Here is a 17,767-nt window from a genome sequence, read left to right on the forward strand (position 1 = left end):
CAAAAATACATGAGCAGTTTCCTTTTTGCATAATTTCACCTACGTATCCATTAATTATAAAAAAAATAAAGTCAAAAACATGAGATCTGATGATAAAATATATTGAAAGAAATATTCTAACAAGCTGTGAGCCATCTTCTCAAGAGGTTAATTTATCAGCTCAACATTCAGAACTGATGGGCTCATTAGCTAAAAATTTCATAAAAACCAGATATAGGTGAATGTGAAAGAGTTTGGGCAGTCATAGTTGCATAGTGCAGTATACAAATAACAATTTGTTTCTTTTGGACATTATTTAAACACATACTCACATGCGGCTTTAACACTGTAACATTACCATCACTTTTACTGTATGGGAAGAAATTTGACTCCAGTAGCAGAATTCAACAATGGAACTGGATTTTTCTTGAGATGAATTGTAAACATACCATTTGCTGACATTCAGTGTTTATACTAAGTGAAAATGCACCAGAAACCAAAAGATTTTTGCTGTTGTTCGTTTTAAAATATTTTTAGCTTGATCCTAACAAGACTTTATTCGGGTAAGACTCTGCCTGACTAACTCCCCCCACAAGATTTGTCTGAGTAAGGACTACAGATCAGGCCCAGAATTCACAATGCTTCTTGGAGGTGGTTTATTTTTCAATATTCTCCCAAACCCAGTGTTCATTTCAACAGCTGGAAAGTTAGAATTGTAAAATCAACCAGATTGGACTTACATAAAATCAAAATAATTTTGGAGAGTGTAAATTTCAGGGGCACTTAGCTTCTTCACTTTTCCAAAAAGCAAGAGCTTATACGCCATGGATAATATTTTGAAGTGCTGCCCAGCAACAGAAAACTCATTCCCCACCCTTTACCCTGGGTTTGGCTTGCCCTTTTCTGTGTGTTGACTAAAAGAAAAAGGATGACAAGCAAATGCTGTTAATGTCAAATGTCTTTTTTTTTCAACCAAGGAAGAATGTCTTCTGAGTTTACTTACAACGATGTGTGCTGGAGATGGAGACCTAGCATCCTTGAGGGCTTGTCTACTCTGAAGGCTCCCTGCCTGAACATCAAGCAGTGGCCATTTCATCTGGAGATACTGGATGGGAGAAAACAAAAATGGGAAAAGAAAAAATGAGTTCAGAAAAGAAAGACCAAATAAAACAACAAATCCTAGCTAACATGGGCAAAAAGATATAACTTAAAACATATGCAAGGAACTGAAACGAAAAACAAAGAGACGGCAGGTACCTTTGTATGGTTATGTGAAACAAAACTGGCCCAGAACACTAACATTTTCATTCATTTCATTTCATACAGCAGCATTTTGAAACAGCAGAATAAGGAAATAAAGCAAATTGAAAAGACAATGTTATCTTGAATGAGTTTATTAACATCAGATCTGGAAGAAGAAAAAACACACACAGAAATAAAATAGCTGAGAAACTGAGAGGGGCAGGGGGAAGGGAAGGAGGGTGGACAGTCAAGTCTTTTAAAAAAAAAAAAAAACAACCCAAAATAAACACAACTCCTGAATCCCAGCATATTATCATCTCACAGTAAGAATTCATTCAGCAAATGCCAATAATAGTAATAATCAACTTCTATAGCTCTTTGTGTCTTCAAAGCACCATAAAAACCTCACCGTGCAGTTCTACTCTGAAAGGCAACTCTGTATTGACCACTGTGAGGTGCCATGTTTATTTTCTCTCAGTGGCTTCCAGATCAAATGTTCTCAGTTTACAAGCTTATTTTGTGCTACCTTTGCAAACTCAACCCGGGGTCTGTAAGTCAAAATGAATTATTTCCTTCTTGGGCATCAAACAACCCAATTCTTGATGGGGGCCCCATCCTGAAAGAAAGCTTTTCTGAACCCCCTCTTCTGGCCTTCAAACAACCCCCCAACTCAAAGCAAGCGCCATACCAACTCAAAGCGGCACCAGACCCTGCCAAACCAATGTAAACATCTGTAGACATATTTCCACTGCTGCAACGATCCACACCCTCCATAGCACACCTTTCAAAATCCATGATTCCTACACATTCCTATCACAACATCTGGTGTACATCATCCAGTGCAGTGAATGCCCCAATTGCAACTAAGTGGTTGAAACCAGACAATCACTATGCTCTCGACTGAACTCACACAGGAAAATGATAAAAGACAAAAACACCACATCTCCTGTGAGTGAAGACTTTTCACAAAGTGATCACTCTACATCTGATCTATCAATCCTCATCGGAAACCTGCAGAACACTTTTAAAAGGCGAGCCTGGGAGCTTAAATTCATAACTTTGCTAGACATTAAAAATCATGGTTTTAATAAAGATACTGGATTTATGGCTTATTACATCCATTGTAACCCACTAACCTAACTTTTCTGTCCTATGATTTACAGTGTTGTTAACGGGCCATTTCACCTTGAATGGTCCCATAGTACATGTGCTAACTACTTATGCTGAATTATCTGTTGGATCTTGTATTTAGCTGTGAAACTCTGAGCACCTTTCCCAGAGCTGAAGAGCAGCTTTGTATAGCTCAAAAGCATGTCTCTCTCACCAACAGATGTTGGTCCAATAAAAGATATTACCTCACCCACCTTGTCTCTCTAATAGCCTTCCATGACACCTCTGCAACCTCGCTTCCTTCAATGGGTTTGCATAGGTGTAACTGATTGGCACTCTAAGTGAAACTTAAACTATCTGGTTGATCATACACAAGAAGAAATAAGTACAGCTCACTCTGTCCTCTGCCTTGATTCTGTGGGTCACTGAAGTCAGCAGATAGGACTCTGAACATACAGAAGAGTAGATAAGCTCAGTAAGAATGTGCTGTTTTTACTTAGTTCTTTTTCAGAATTGAACCAAACTTCAAGAAGCAACAGAGTTTTGGCACTGACTTCGCTGGGAGCAGATTGGATTTCAAGTTCTGCACTAGGACATGCGTGTCTTCCCATTAAAGTCACCAGAATCACTGACACGCACCTGAGTGAGAGCAGAAATTGGCCCCAAAAAAACTAGCAGAAGAAGTATACCCACAGTTCTCTGAGATATGCAGCCGGACAGACGGATCAGGCTGTGGAATAGTTTTCTCAAGGGACGTGGTGAAAGCCACATCGCTTGGAGACATTTAAAAACAAACAGAACAAAGTTCTGGAGGACATACTGTAGTGGAACTTTCCTGGACTGAACCCCCATTGATTTAACAGGTGACATCTATTCCTATTTCTGTGCTGCACCTGTTATATCCAGTGTCTGCATCTATTTCATTCCATGTATTTAGCAGGATAGTAATGCCTTCATGTATGTGCATACAACATTTACTAGCGTGAAAGACCTGGTAGGTGCAAGGCTGTATGCACTGTGGTGACGGTCAACACGAGATGCACTATCATTTCCCATCACTTCAGCTATGTCTACACTGCAGTACAAGACTTGGCCCGAGTCAGCTGACTTAGGCTCGTGGGGCTTGGGATGCAGGGCTAAAAATAGCAGCGTAGATGTTCAGGTGCAGGCTGGAGCCCAGGTTCTGAGACCTTGTGAGCAGGTAGGGTCCCAAAGCCTGGGCTCCAGCCCAAGAAACTCAAAGAGTCAGAGACTCAGTGCTGCAGGTTTTTTTATTCAGTGTAGATATACTTTTGGAGAGTCTCATATTTTCAAGCTTTGGAATTCAAAGAAATAAACATGTGGTTTGTGCCCCTTTGAGTTCTTAAAGTTCCAAGAAAAATTTGTTTTTATTAATCTTCACATTTGGGATTTCGGCAAATTGGAGTAGAACCTTCCAGAATTTCTTTTACCAAAAAAAAAAAAAAAAAACCAACACTAACAAAAACTATAATTATTTTGGAGAAGCAATGTTGCCAACTCACCACTTTAATCACAAGTTTCCCAGTGTTTGAAGTTTAAGCGAAGGCCCAGCTCTCGGAGACAAGTGATTACGAGAGAATCTCAGCTTTTATGATTGTTATTGTTATTTTAAGAGTAAGAATCTACCCATCCTGGTTTTGGACAAAAGCTTGAAAATGTGCCCTGATTGTACCCTCGACCATGGGTTCTCAAACTGGGGGTAGGGACTCCTCAGGGGGTCGCAAGGTTATAACATCGGGAGTTGCAAGCTGTCAGCCTCCACCTCAAACCCCACTTTGCCTCCAAAATTTATAATAGTGTTAAATATATAAACAAGTGTTTTTAATTTATAAGGGGGGTCGCACTCAGAGGCTTGCTACGTGAAAGGGGTCACCAGTACAATAGTTTGAGAACCACTGCCCTAGACTAGAGATTCAAAAAGCAGAAGGCAACCGAAAAGAACCTAAAACGTATCATTTAAAAAAAAAAAAAAAGAGTCTTAGGATTTTTTTTGAAGACCAATCTCATTGTTTTTTGGGGAGTTTGAGTCATGATTTTAAACATCTGAGGTCGGCAATACCAGGCAAATCAATTACTAAGGCTTGAAAACTATCAGATACTGTACACATGGTGATTGTAACATCACCATATAAACGTGTCTAAGAAAAAGTAAGTACAAGGCACTAAAGGTCTGCATGTCAGTTCCTTCATAAGGGGTTACACTGAAGGTCACAAACCCACTCCAACTAAAAGAAATAATGATACATGGATTGACAGACCACAACAAGTAATAGCTCCCCAAAATTTTCAGCAGCATTTTTAAACATTTAGAGCTGGTGAAAGATGTTGTTTCGTCACCTTAGAGTCTGAAGTTTGCTGGATATCCACAGAACAGGCACAAGCACAAGGTAAGAGCCCCCACAGCACCCCTTGATGTGCCTCAGATCTGATCTGGATGACCATCTGCAAGGCAGGGATTAGTTCTACCACTGCTAACACGCAGTAAAGGCAGTAAGTGCCAGGTATCCTGATGGTTTGTGGGAAATGGGCACTAGACCATTAGAAATTGGAATGAGGCATTTTTCCTAGCCCACCAGACAGCCATCAGATGGTCATGAGTGATTTAAAATATTGCTACAAGAGTGACAAAGCCACAAAGAAACTCAGTTTGTCAGCAGTTTTAGTAGATAGGTCAAGGACTGAGCAGGCCTGGACACTGGAGTACTTTTTTGTCACTAGGCAGCACTCCCCCAGGGCACGTTCAGATGCCCTGAACATGCAGCGTGGGGAAGTTCACATTAGACTCTTTCTACTTGTTAACTATTATGTGGCTAAACAAAAGGCTGTGGTCTCCAGTGATCAATTCAGAACCTTTTAGTGGCACTAAATTCCCTCAGAAAGAAACTCCATGTGAAAGTAGGGTTCCTAAATGTCCGGTTTTGGAACAGACCCTGGCAGCTCCGGTCAGCACCGTCGACCGGGCCGTTAAAAGTCTGGTTGTCGGTGCTGCGAAGCTCAGGCAGGCTAGTCCCTACCTGTCCTGGCTCTGCGCTGCACCCCAGAAAGGGCCAGCAGGTTCGGCTGCTAGGTTGGGGGGCCACGAGACTCCACACGCTGCCCCCATCCCAAGCACCAGGTCCGCACTCCCATTGGTTGGGAGTGTCTGCAGGCAGTGTCTGCAGGCGAGAACAGCACACGCAGAGCCACCTGCCATGCCTCCACCTAGGACCCAGACCTGATGTCCGCTTCCGGAACGCAGTGCGGTCCGTGGTGCCAGGACAGGCAGGAAGCCTGCCTTAGCCAAAAATAAGCCTGCATCCCAGCCCCGAGACCCAACCTCCTGCCCCAGCCTAGAACCCCCTCCCACACCTTGAATCCCTCTGCCACACACCCCAGCCTGGAGCCCCACCCCCACCCCAAATCCCTCATCCCCATAGCCCCAGAGAACCCTAACCCTCCTGCACCCCAACCCCTGCCTCAACCCGCAGCCCCCTCCCGCACCCTGAACCCCTCATCCCCAGCCTCACCCAAGAACCCAAACTCCCAGCCACAGCCCTCACCCCCTCCCACACCCCAACCCCCTGCCCAGAGTCCCCTTCTGCACCCTGAACCCCTCATTTCTGGCCACACCCACACCCCCAGTTAGAGCCCTCACTCCCTCCTGCACCCCAACCCCATGCTCCAGCCCAGTGCAAGTGAGTGAAGGTGGGGAAGAGCGAACAACCGAGGGAGGGGGAATGTAGTAAGCGGGAGACAGGGCCTCAGGGAAGGGGCAGGGCAGAGGGCATAGCCTCAGGGAAGGGGCCATGCTAGGGTGTTCGGTTTTCTGGGATTAGAAAATTGGCAACCCTATGTGAAAGGTTTAATTTTTCCTGCTTCATCTTCAGTCTCTAGAAGAGGGTCAGTAATTTCACAGTGATTGCTACAATGTCCAGGTAGAAGAAGCTAAGTGAAAGAAAGAGCCAAGGAGGAATTTACAACTGCTTTGCTCTTATACGTTTAAATCCCAGTAAAACCCTTCTACAAGCCACCCCAACAAAGAAGATGCCAAGAAATCTCATGTTACAAAGTCTAGGAGATAGCCAAACCTGCCTCTTTTCCTGGACACAGTTGGATGCGAATTCGAGTGGAGTCCAAAAAGAAAATTCCAAACTTAAGGGTCTCACACGTGCAGCTTCCATTAAAACCAGTGGGAGTTACATGCATATCAAAGGGGAAAATAAACAGACCTCATAGACACCAGCAGTGTGCAGTGGTCAATAAAGTAACTTCCATCAGTCTAGCCAGTGGCAAGCCTCCAGTTTTACATTCCAGCCCCATCAAGGGCAAGATGTTCTGTCCCTAGGATAAACACAAAGGGCCTCAGCAAGTCACTGTGTCAAGCTAACTAACTGACAGTTTCAATGTCGGGACACTCGCAAAAGTGTAATTGGCTGGCTTTAGAACGCCAGCCCCGTTGATAAAGTATGAAATATTAGTTTTGTTTAAGGTGACAAGCCTGGCTCGAGGACTCCACGTCCAAGAACTGCCATGCCTATAATATGACATTAATGCAGTGGCTTATAATTCTTACTTTGCATAAAAGCTTCATTGTGTGCCATATCCAATCTCCACAGGCTACCTGAGCCATAGCTTTTTACGAGTCTACAATACACATAATTTTCAATTATGTTAGGGCAGAACAGAATCACTGCCTATATAATATTACTGGTTGGAGGAAATGAGACTCAGCCCTACTGCCGAGAGAGCTAACTGAATCCAGATGGTTGTAGGGGGGAGTACAAGCAGTCCTATGGAGTTACGTAGCAGCAACCACCCCTCAGCAACTCTCTCTTTCACAATGGAACGAGATGCCAAGTAATTGCCGTGGCCCCCACCACCCGCGCACAATACATTAGGTATTAGGTTGGAAACTGTAGAAGGGAGGTCTCTTTTGGCAGAGGAAGAGTTACAACACAGCTCTTACATGCAAACTTTGGGGGAAGGGGGGCAGAGACTGATTGCTTTCACAGGTTTACTACTGCTGCAATGTGCAGTTATTCTTATTAAAAGAAGAAAATTAGATCTTATTACAGCCAGGAGGTAAATCCTTTCCTTCCTTGAGCAACTAAATAGCAGGAAATCCTTTTCTTTCGGCCCTAAATGCAAATTTCAGTCAGGCAGTTCCTCTAATTTGCACGGGGACTACAAAAATTCAAGCCTGACTTTCCCAGCATTCTGACAGTGGTTTTACATTCCTCGGAGGGGGGCAAAGAGGAGGGAAATTCCCACCATCAGTAGTCCAGAATTAACACTCTCGCCTTCCCTGTACGACACTAGACACACAATACACACTCCCCTCCTGCTTGTCTGCCTCAGTGTGGAAATTATGAATTGCCTATACAAACACTCAACTTCTCAGCCAATTAACTCAAACAAACCTGTGCAAATTATTTCCAAGCAAACTGCTGAAACAGGCTCCCCTGCCACCTTCTTAGATTTTTCAAAACATGCAATCCTGGCATAAGTATGTTACTCTCTGTTTAATAATATGATCTAATTGTGGATCAGCAGTGTGTATTTTTTTTAAATAACATTTTAAGCAAGAGAACTTATGCAAAATAATTGTTATGCTGCAGGCCTCTGCACAAAGATTAAAATACATGTGAGGCTAGCATACCTGAGAGAAACCAAAGCTGTCAAATTGTTAGCACAAGGGGAAAGGCAAATATCTCAAACGGCCCAGATTTGTTTTTGTAAAAGGGGTGCAAAAAACAAAAATCTTGAGTCTTATAGAAGCAAGATTTTACAAGTCACCTTGCTACTTCAGCTGGCATTCTGAAGGTCTGGTACACCACGGAACCCAACAAAAGCCACCGGCCTAGGGTCTCCAGTGGCAGTATTAACAACCTGCTAAATGGGGCTGCTCTTCCAGGACTTTGTTTTGAAAAATAAAATGCTATCCGGTTACTATACGCCCAGGTTTCCCCAGACATGACCTCTTTTTTGGTCCTCCGATCTCTGTCCGGGCAGATTTTGAAATCTGAACAAACGTCTGTGATTTTGAGCCGGGCGGCTGGAGAGCAGCGGCTGCTGGCTGGCCACCCAGCTCTGAAGGCAGCTCTACCACCTGCAGCAGAGCAGAAGTAAGGCTGGCATGGTAGGGTCTTGTCACCCTTACTTCTGTGCTGCTGCTGACAGCAACGCTGCCGCCAGAGCTGAGCAGCCAAAGAGCTGTATCTCCCCCGCCCACCCCCAGAGCCATCCCTAGGGTACGGCAAATCGGAGCGACAGCCCCAGGCACCATGCTTTGGGGAACCCCACACTTTGTAAGGGGGCGGGGGGGAGGAGAAGCCCCCCTCCAAATCACCCCCTCCCCACAGTGCCTCCTGCCTACCGGCGGGCCGCACCAATCAGCACCTCTCCCTCCCTCCCGGCATCTACCGCCGATCAGCTGTTTCACGGCATCTGGAGGCGCACGTGGGGAGGGGAGAGGAACAAGGGCGCAGCGCGCTGGGGGACAGGGGGCAGAAAAGGGTGGCAAAGAGGTGGGGCGGGGTGGAGCACCCCCTGGCAGATAGAAACTCGGTGCCCCGCACTCCCCTAGGCCTGGGCCCTGCACTCCCTAGGGGTGGCAGTGGCCCTGCCCCCCATTCCCAACTTCCCTTCCCCCCAGCAATGTCCTCTTTTGGGAACGTGAAATAGGGTATCTATTGGTAACTGCCTTCTAACACCCCTCACCCCCAATACTCAAACTTAGAAATGTTCATTAGAAACCATTACTCAAAGCACCCATCCGACACTGTGATCATATGACAGGTTTCAGAGTAACAGCCGTATTAGTCTGTATTCGCAAAAAGAAAAGGAGTACTTGTGGCACCTTAGAGACTAACCAATTTATTTGAGCATAAGCTTTCGTGAGCTACATCATGATGAGCTTCATCCGATGAAGTGAGCTGTAGCTCACGAAAGCTTATGCTCAAATAAATTGGTTAGTCTCTAAGGTGCCACAAGTACTCCTTTTCTTTTTGCAAATACAGACTAACACGGCTGTTACTCTGAAACCTGCAGAGTACACGTGTGTTTTTACCACACATCTGCAGTACTGTTTCCACCACTGGTAGGCACTAGAGTGGGTCTGCCCCAGAGCAAAAAAAAAACCCCACTGTGTGAAGAAAACCAAGAAGAAATAAGACAACAAAGAAAGCCAAAGAGCTCAGCCAGATAATTGCTGCATTGTGTGGAAATGCAGTCAGATGCCAAAAAGAGATTGCTTCTTGTGTGTAAAGTACCTAAGTTTGCAGCCAATTCCTGGCCCCATTTAAGTCAGCAGCAAAATCCCCTTCAGTTTCTGCTCCAATAGTTAATCAGTTCTTCTTCTTCTGGCTCTCTTTCCACCCAGGCACCAATAAGACAATTTTTAATCTATTACAAAATAACTAAATTGATGGGGGAATCAATGGAAAGCTTTAGGTTTCCCAAAAAATGCCTCTCCCTTCACAATATTATGACAAATCATCTTTACCAAACAATACACAATTTACTATAAAATTCATAGGAAATCTAGTAAATAATAATAATTGATCAAAAAGAACCTGATCCTGCTTCCCACAGGGCCTGCTTCTTTCCACACCAAAAATTCTCACTGCAGTCAAGGGATGAAGGATTGAGTCCCAAATGCAAAAATACGTTTCTCTGTCCTCCACATCCCTCTTCTCTAGTTAGGAACCTTCTACTAACTACCATAACCATTTTGAAATACAATAATTTTAAAGTAATAATGATACCTGAGTAATAATCCCATATTAATAAATAGCCTAGAATAAATTTTACAATAGAACCAGGAATAAAATAAAGTGTTATAAAAACCTCTTTTGTAAAGCAAGTATATCAGAGAGCGAGAAGATACTAAGATAAACAAGGCACTGCAATATTCAATGAAGATGTAAACTCAAGGCTAATTCAACATACAAAAAGGTGTTCAGATAATATAATGATATTGCTGAACTGACAAATAATGCATGCTCACGTACACACGCAAAAATTTCTGTCCTTAATTCCCAAATAGTCATTTGTAGTGGTAGCAGAGCAGTGCATCATAGGACAGATACTGAAGCTACACCTAAACAAAAACACCTGTGGGTCTGAATTTCCCTGCTCTTTTCCGTTTAAGTTACCCCTCCTCCTTTTTCCTTTCCAATACTATAAGAGATCCCAAAGAAGGGGACCTAAAGTAGCCCGTTTCAGTATTTCTTGCCAGTGCTAACTCCACTGAAATGATAATACAGCTCTTCCAGGGTCCAGTGTAACTCGCAGCATGAAAACTTACCCATTCAATAGCTCAGTCTGGTCTGAAACAGAGATGCCTGAAAACAGGATTAAATAATAACTGGGCACATGCAGCAAGTACTTATCAAAGGATCTCGCTCAAAACCTCCAATAATCTTGTGAGACATTGGAGTAAATATTGTTTCAATTTTAGAGTGAAATAGGGCAGATGAAACTGCCCCGATTTCCAGAGGAGCCCAGTCCTGGCAGCACCTACTGAGGTCAACCCAACCTCTGAAAGTCAAACTTGAGCAAAAGTGACCTGAGCAAAGTCACAGAGCCAGTGTCAGAGATGGGAATAAAACCTGACTCCCTTTCTCCTGCCATAACCACTAGACGCAACCACCTCCCAGCTGGTGTTCAGTCTGCTATTATCTGTGCTTTGTATGTGGCTTTTCTTACACACATCTGTGAAAAAGCACACTCCAGCTTGGTATCACTGCATCTTATTGATTCCCATGATATCTAGTCACAGGCAAACTCACACTGCAATGCATACGGCAGAAACAGTCTGAAAAAACTCTGCGCTTCTATAGCAAAGTAGCCTAGTTTTAAACGCTAATAACAATCCTAAAGAGATCCTGGGATACATAAACAGGGGAATCCTGAGCAAGAGTAGGGAGGTCATTTTACCTCTGTATTTGGCACTGGTGTGACCACTGCTGAAATACTGTGTCCAGTTCTGGAGTCCATATTCAAGAAGGATGTTGATAAATTGGAGAGGGTTCAGAGAAGAGCCATGAGAATGATTAAAGGGTTAGAAAACATGTCTGATAGTGATAGACTCAAGGAGCTCAGTGTGTAACTACCTACATGGGGCTTCTCAAATCTAGCAGAGAAGTGTATAACTTGAATGGCTGGAAGCTAAATCTAGACAACTTCAGACTGAAAATGAGCTATATATTTTGAGCAATGAGGGTAATTAATCACTGGAACAATTTACCAAGGGTTATGATGGATATTGCATCCCTGAATTTTTTTTTAAATCGATATTGGATTTTTTTAAAAAAGATATGCTCTAGTTTAGTAAGAACCATTGTGGGGAAGTTCTGTGGCCTATGTTATACAGGAGATCAGACGCGGTGACCACAATGGTTCTTTCTGGCCTTGGAATCTATAAACCTAAAGAATTAGCTCATACAAAAATTAGAATGAGAGGTGCTGTTATAAAGCAGTGGTTTTGAACCCGAGGGTCCACAGACTATGCCTGGGGGGGTGGTCTGTGAAAGGTTGCCATTACCATAGAAGAGTGGTTTTCAATGCGTGGTCCGCGGACCCCTGGAGGACCACAGACTATGTCTAAGATTTCCAAAGGGGCCACACCTCCATTCGAAATTTTTTTAGCAAATGAAGAAAGGTTGAAAACCACTATTATAAAGCAATGATTTATATTATTGAAATAAAGCATCCATGAACAAAATTAACCATTTAAAAACATTACGTGAATGTAATGCTCGGAGAAGGTGCTGAATTAACAACCATGGAGACAGAATGTGTCCACAGAACAGATACTTCATGGGCAGCACCTGTGAAGGGGTAGGATCTTGCACAAACTGCCACAGTGTCTTAACCCTGACCTAGGGAGTCACCTCTCTGGCCTTGTCTACAGTGTCAAGAACTAGATCTGTAACTCAGAGGTGCAGCTCCAACAATGGTAACACTGCTAGTAACGCTAGTGTGGAAAGGACTCAAATGCTTACCCCCCTGTCTAGTGTAGAGCTCCAATAAACATTTGTGCCAGTGAAGTTACATCATGGAGAGGAGGAGGGGGCACGGTAGGTGGGCAGATTACAGGACCAATTTTTGCTAGTGTACGAAAGGTCTTGGGTGAATGGGTAATTCAACGTGCCCAATCACTGTCTGCAGAGAGCGACAAGGTTGTCATTTAGCAAGGTAGGATTTCTGATGTAAATACTTGGCCTCCAGAAACAAGAGTGAGACCAACCAGACCCTGCAAGAACTAATTTAATAGAAAAATCATAAAAGGAATAACATTCATGTGATGTGGAAATACAGTAACAGTTTCTGCAGTTCATTCAACATCTCAGAGCAACTCTAGAGAGCAGTTCAATTCTACATATATTCCCGATGCTGTGAAATAGTCTGTCAGTCTGTCTGTCCACAGATGTTTTCAAAGCACCTTATTATCAAAGAATCTAGGCACTGAGAAACGATTTGATTATGAAGATTTGTACAGTCTCTCTTCTGCTTAGCAAGCAAGCGGGGCTTGATTTGTAGGTGGATCTTGGGAGAGTGCCACTAATTTTATTTCTTGTATGCAGTGTATTGTAGCCATGTCGGTCCCAGTATTTTAGAGACACAAGGTAGGTGTGGAAATATCTTTTACTGCACCAACTTCTGCTGGTGAGAGAGACAAGCTTTCAAGCCACCCAGAGCTCTTGTCTCTCTCACCAACAGAAGCTGGTCCAATAAAAGATATTAACTCACCCACCTTGTTCCACTACTTTTATTTTTAATTTGAAACCTGCCACAGGTCATGTTGTAGAACATAGTAGTGCATTTTGGATATCAGTGACTTACTGAGCTATAAAATAATCATGGAGGACAGAAGAAATTCAGTGACTGTAAAACATCAAGCTTTCTACTTATTTTAAAACAAAAAAAAAATGTAGTCATATACATATTATTTTAGAAGAACTTCTCTGCACCATGATGTGTTCCAAAGAAGCATGGAGTGTTCATTACAGAAAGAACAGAGTGGAAGGGTTGAAATTTCAGCACATTCGCTCTATTTGTAGATAGGGATGTTCTGAATGAGCAAAACAATCAACATGAGATTTAGTGAACAATGTAATGCACAGACCCAAAATTCATTTCTCTCTCTCTCTCTCTGGCAATCTCCCAAAAGAAAGAAATAAAAAAGCGACAGAGGTTTTGTTACTAATGTTTGCATGAAAACCAAGAATTGGTTTTATAGTCCATAAAATCTACATTCCTTCCTCCCCATTTAAAAAAGGGTGCTGAAAGTCTTGAGGTAAGGTTAGTGGGACTGACCACATCGATGATCTGAACTACCTTTGATGAAGGAGAAGCTCTGACCACATTATTAGAACTTTCCAACTATATTAAGGAGCTGACAGCTGTTTAAAAATAGGTAGCCCAATTTCAGGCTTTGCAACCATCATTTTTAGAACTATGTTCAAAACCCTCTACTAGAAGGTCAATCCAGTGTGGTTCTGCTTTAACTCTGTAGAACACATCTGCCCCCTGGCACCACAGGGTGGACCATCCAAACACGCATTAGAAAAACTGCTTTTGGTTTCTATTACTGAAGACATGGCAAGAGATCTTTGCAATGATCAGGATGCCCATGGAGGGCTTGGCTGCAGGAGAGTTATTTCCCACGATGTTTATATACCAACACTAATCTTTGTCTACACCAGTTTATTCCAGCCCTAATATCCCCACTTGGAACCATAACCAGAAATAGGCATTTGCCCAACCTACTCTCCCACGTGTTGCCTATTTGTGGGGAAATCTTAGCTTTGCCTGCTCTGGTGGGGGAGAAGCAGAAGGGGTTGATCAATATAGGGAACCTCTTGCCTCAGGTTCGCTTTGCAATGTGCTTCCAAGCACGGCATGTCATAACTTTAATCAGTATGGCCATGGTGCAACTCCTGAGCTCTATTCCTGGCTCTGCAAAGGACACATTGTGTGGCCTTATGCAATCACATACACCAACATCTTCCAAGGTGGCCACTTGATTTTAGAAGCCTGGATTTTTGAGGGACCAGTTTGAACCCCTTGGTCTAATTTCTGAAATGCTAAGCACTATAACTTTACCTGAAGGCAATGAGAGTAGTGACTGTAAGACATCCAGGACAAGGAATACTTCTTTATTGGGTTTATACAATGCCCACGCAAGAGGGCTTCAATCCTGATTGGGACTTCTGGAATTTGAGCGATAGTTTCATCTCAGTTTTGCTATCTGTAAACTAGGTGTTAATACTTACATCTTAATTCTGTGCATCTTAATTCTATGATTGCATTGAACTCTTGGGATCCTTCAATAAAGGTGCTGTAGAAGAGGTTTTTTTGTTTGCATGTTATTGTAAATATCATGTATGGGAGTTTTTACTGAAAAAGTCTCATTTTCTCCTACTGTTGGGTAAGTGAAACTCATGATGACTTGTATCACTACCACAAAAATTCCTGTTGATGTAGCAATTCTGGGTGAACTGCCGGGAGCCACTCTGTAGTAAACCCAGCAAATTTCATACTGAATTTCCTGTCGCCTCCCTTGTGGTTTCTATATGTGATTGGGTCTTCACTGCGACAAGGGGTTACTTCAGAATACGTGGCTCCACGGATTTCAGACTGTCATGAAAACCAAGAACTTGCAAAATTCTCTCCTTCCCCAGGGTCAGAAACTTGTCGTCTTCGCCAAAAGAAAAAAGTTTTAACACAGAAAATGTAATCATAAGACTGCAAAAAACATCCCCAAGGTAATACTGAAACCAAAAACATTCTGATCTCACAGGAGAGGTTAGGAAGAGTGTTGGGGGCGTTTTTTAAACATCACTGGAGACCTTTCCACTGCATTCCCATCCTTGTGCATATGCCTCATTGTAATGATTTAAGTCAAATTGATTCAAGTAGATTGTGTAGAAGTCTTAGAAAAACACAAAAAGGGTCAAGAGTCCCCTTGGTTAATTTTGCTGGTTGAGTAACAAACTTGTGGGGTGGGGGGAATTTTTTTGTCAGAATGACCTTCTAGGAGAGGAGCTACTCCTCTGATTAAAACTCTTGCTGCCTCAGCCAGAATCCTCCTGCCACTCAAGTATCATCTTGCTGTAACAAATTACTCCTAACCCTGGATTACAGCGCTTTCCAAATCCCTCCTAGAGAGCAGGGAAATAAACATTCCCTCCCAGGATTCAGTACCAGTTGTTTCCCCTATCAATAATCCTTCCCTCTATTTGCTCCTTCCACAGCATTAGCCCATGAGGCCAGCAAGACCACTCGCACCCATTTTCCTTTCAAACATAAGCTGAATGTCTCAATTGTCCATTAGAAAAGTAAAAGATGAAGGCTTTGCTTCCCCTGAAATCCTCACACAATGGTTAACTATCTCCACACACTTGTTATTTGACAGCAGACTACAAATGTCTAATCCAAATCACTCAGGGGAAGCCCATACCCTTCCCTCCCCCTCCACCACCACCACCACAAATTCCTTCATAATATACAAGCAAAAAAACCACACAAAAACCTATCATTCAAAGGAAGGATGAGGAACCTCAGAGAAAAAGAAAAGTATGAAGACAAAGCAGCAGATAAATCACAGTAGTTATGGAAGAAATAACCAACATTATCATTATCATCACATATGTCCAATGCCCTCATAAAAGGGATAATATATTTACATAGAGGGAGAGATGCACCATTTGCGATTATGACAAAAGAAACAAATTATTTGAAAAAAAGAAGTGACACCTCTCAACCCTCCTTCCCACTCCCTACCCCACAACCCACCCAATATATTACTTTAAATATAATTCTTTGGTTTCCTCTTTGTGACTCCGAAATGTTTCTCCAGAAATACTGCAATACACTTTTCTGGAATTTAAATAAGGGATTTTTAAAAAATATTTTTCCTTATTACAGATTATTCAAGTAGACTCTTTCTCAGCATGTTTTTTAAAAAAAGTAGCCATGGCCAGAAGTGAGTTATTCTCTATACAAAAGCACTGAGTTCATGAACTTTCTGGAAAATTCTAATTAATCACATTGCACGACTCAAAAGGGTTGTTTCCAGGTAGCAGTAAATTATGCACCAAATTTAGATTTTTTTTGTAAAAGGTTCATACATAATATTATATATAATAGAAATATTTAATGCAATTTTGGGGTGGTTCAAGCACTCCTCTGCTAGGTTTGCAACCCAATGAGAGATTGTGCTAGTGCACAGAAACCCAAAAGTAAAACCAACTAGAAAAGGCTCAGTCAAAGGTTTGTAATCCCAACTGGTTGAAAGCAAAACAGCGCAACTGGTGAAACGTATTGTTAATTTTTTTCCAGTTTTAACTAAACACAAGACAGAGGAAAAAATACTTCTTTGAAATATTATTTAAAAACAAAACCACCCCCCCACAACACCCCACTTCCTTTAGAAACAGAAGAGTTGATTTTCCTTTGCAGGTTGAAGGGCAACATGTGTTGTCCTACATTTCCCCCAAAGGAAGGGGGGAAAAAAAAATCAATCATCAAAAATGCTGACTGGGAAGAGACCCTTTTTCAAGCAGTCAGGGTATCAGTTACCCTCCACAATAGCTCATGTCCTGTGGGGACTTTGCCTCATGTGCCAAATTTTTGTGGTTCTGGAAGAGGTTTATTTTGGAAAGGTAAGGAATGCTTTTTCTCTAGCAAGCATGCTGAGAACACCCAACTCATTGCCCCTGGGGACTAGACCACATTCTCCCCAAACATGCAGCATTCCTCCCTCCTCCCACCCTTGACATCTCAACCACTCAGCCACCCACCTCATCCAACGTCTCAAGATTTGCATTTTATTACACTAACACCAGGGACCCAAAGGTTAAAAACAAAGGAGTTATCAGAGCAGCCTTGAGCCTGCAAAGTCTTTAAATAGCCTAAATGTGGCTCTCATTGCTATATTTAGTGCAGAGATTTAAACTAGTTGGCCCACAAGACAACTTTTTTATTTTTATTTAAGGGACAGTGGTTTTGGGTCACCAAGCACACGTGAAGCCTTTTTATGTTTATTATCACACACACACACGGAAACATAATAGTCGCACGATTTGAAAAACAACTTCAACTTAAAATAACCAGAAAGCATAAAGGGAAGAAAGGGATATTTGACCATACTGGTATCAAAGCTTTAAGGAAATGAGTTAGCAAATCAAGTTCATGCTGAGTTAAATGCAGAAGTTCCAATAATACAGATGCTACCTGGGGTACAGCCCTCTCATACAATTGGTAGACTCCTCACTTTGCAATGCAAGTTTTGACTAATATTTAGCAGCTGCAGTACTTTTTTTTTTTTTTTGGGGGGGGGGGGGGGGAGAAGAGAGGCAGTGAAGACAGTGGAGCCCATGATAGTACCTAAAAACCATGTATTCTGGAAGCAAGTGTTTGTAACAGT

The 17,767-nt window shown here is 42.6% G+C and overlaps 1 protein-coding gene across 47 annotated transcripts in view; it reads right to left on the bottom strand.

The window, feature by feature from the left end:
• The window catches only part of TCF7L2 (transcription factor 7 like 2), a 205,010-nt gene that overhangs the window by 126,459 nt on the left and 60,784 nt on the right, over nucleotides 1-17,767 (bottom strand). For 43 of the 47 annotated variants that reach the window (XM_037903712.2, XM_037903744.2, XM_037903736.2 and 40 more), the window contains exon 4: nucleotides 983-1,084. The exons of the other annotated variants lie outside the window; for them this stretch is intronic. In XM_037903712.2, the coding sequence (XP_037759640.1) occupies nucleotides 983-1,084 (102 nt within the window). The remainder of the gene's footprint in view (nucleotides 1-982; nucleotides 1,085-17,767) is intronic. 47 annotated transcript variants of the gene reach the window in all.

The sequence above is a fragment of the Chelonia mydas genome, chromosome 7 (genome assembly GCF_015237465.2).
Source record: "Chelonia mydas isolate rCheMyd1 chromosome 7, rCheMyd1.pri.v2, whole genome shotgun sequence".
In the NCBI taxonomy this organism is placed as follows: Eukaryota; Metazoa; Chordata; order Testudines; family Cheloniidae; genus Chelonia; species Chelonia mydas.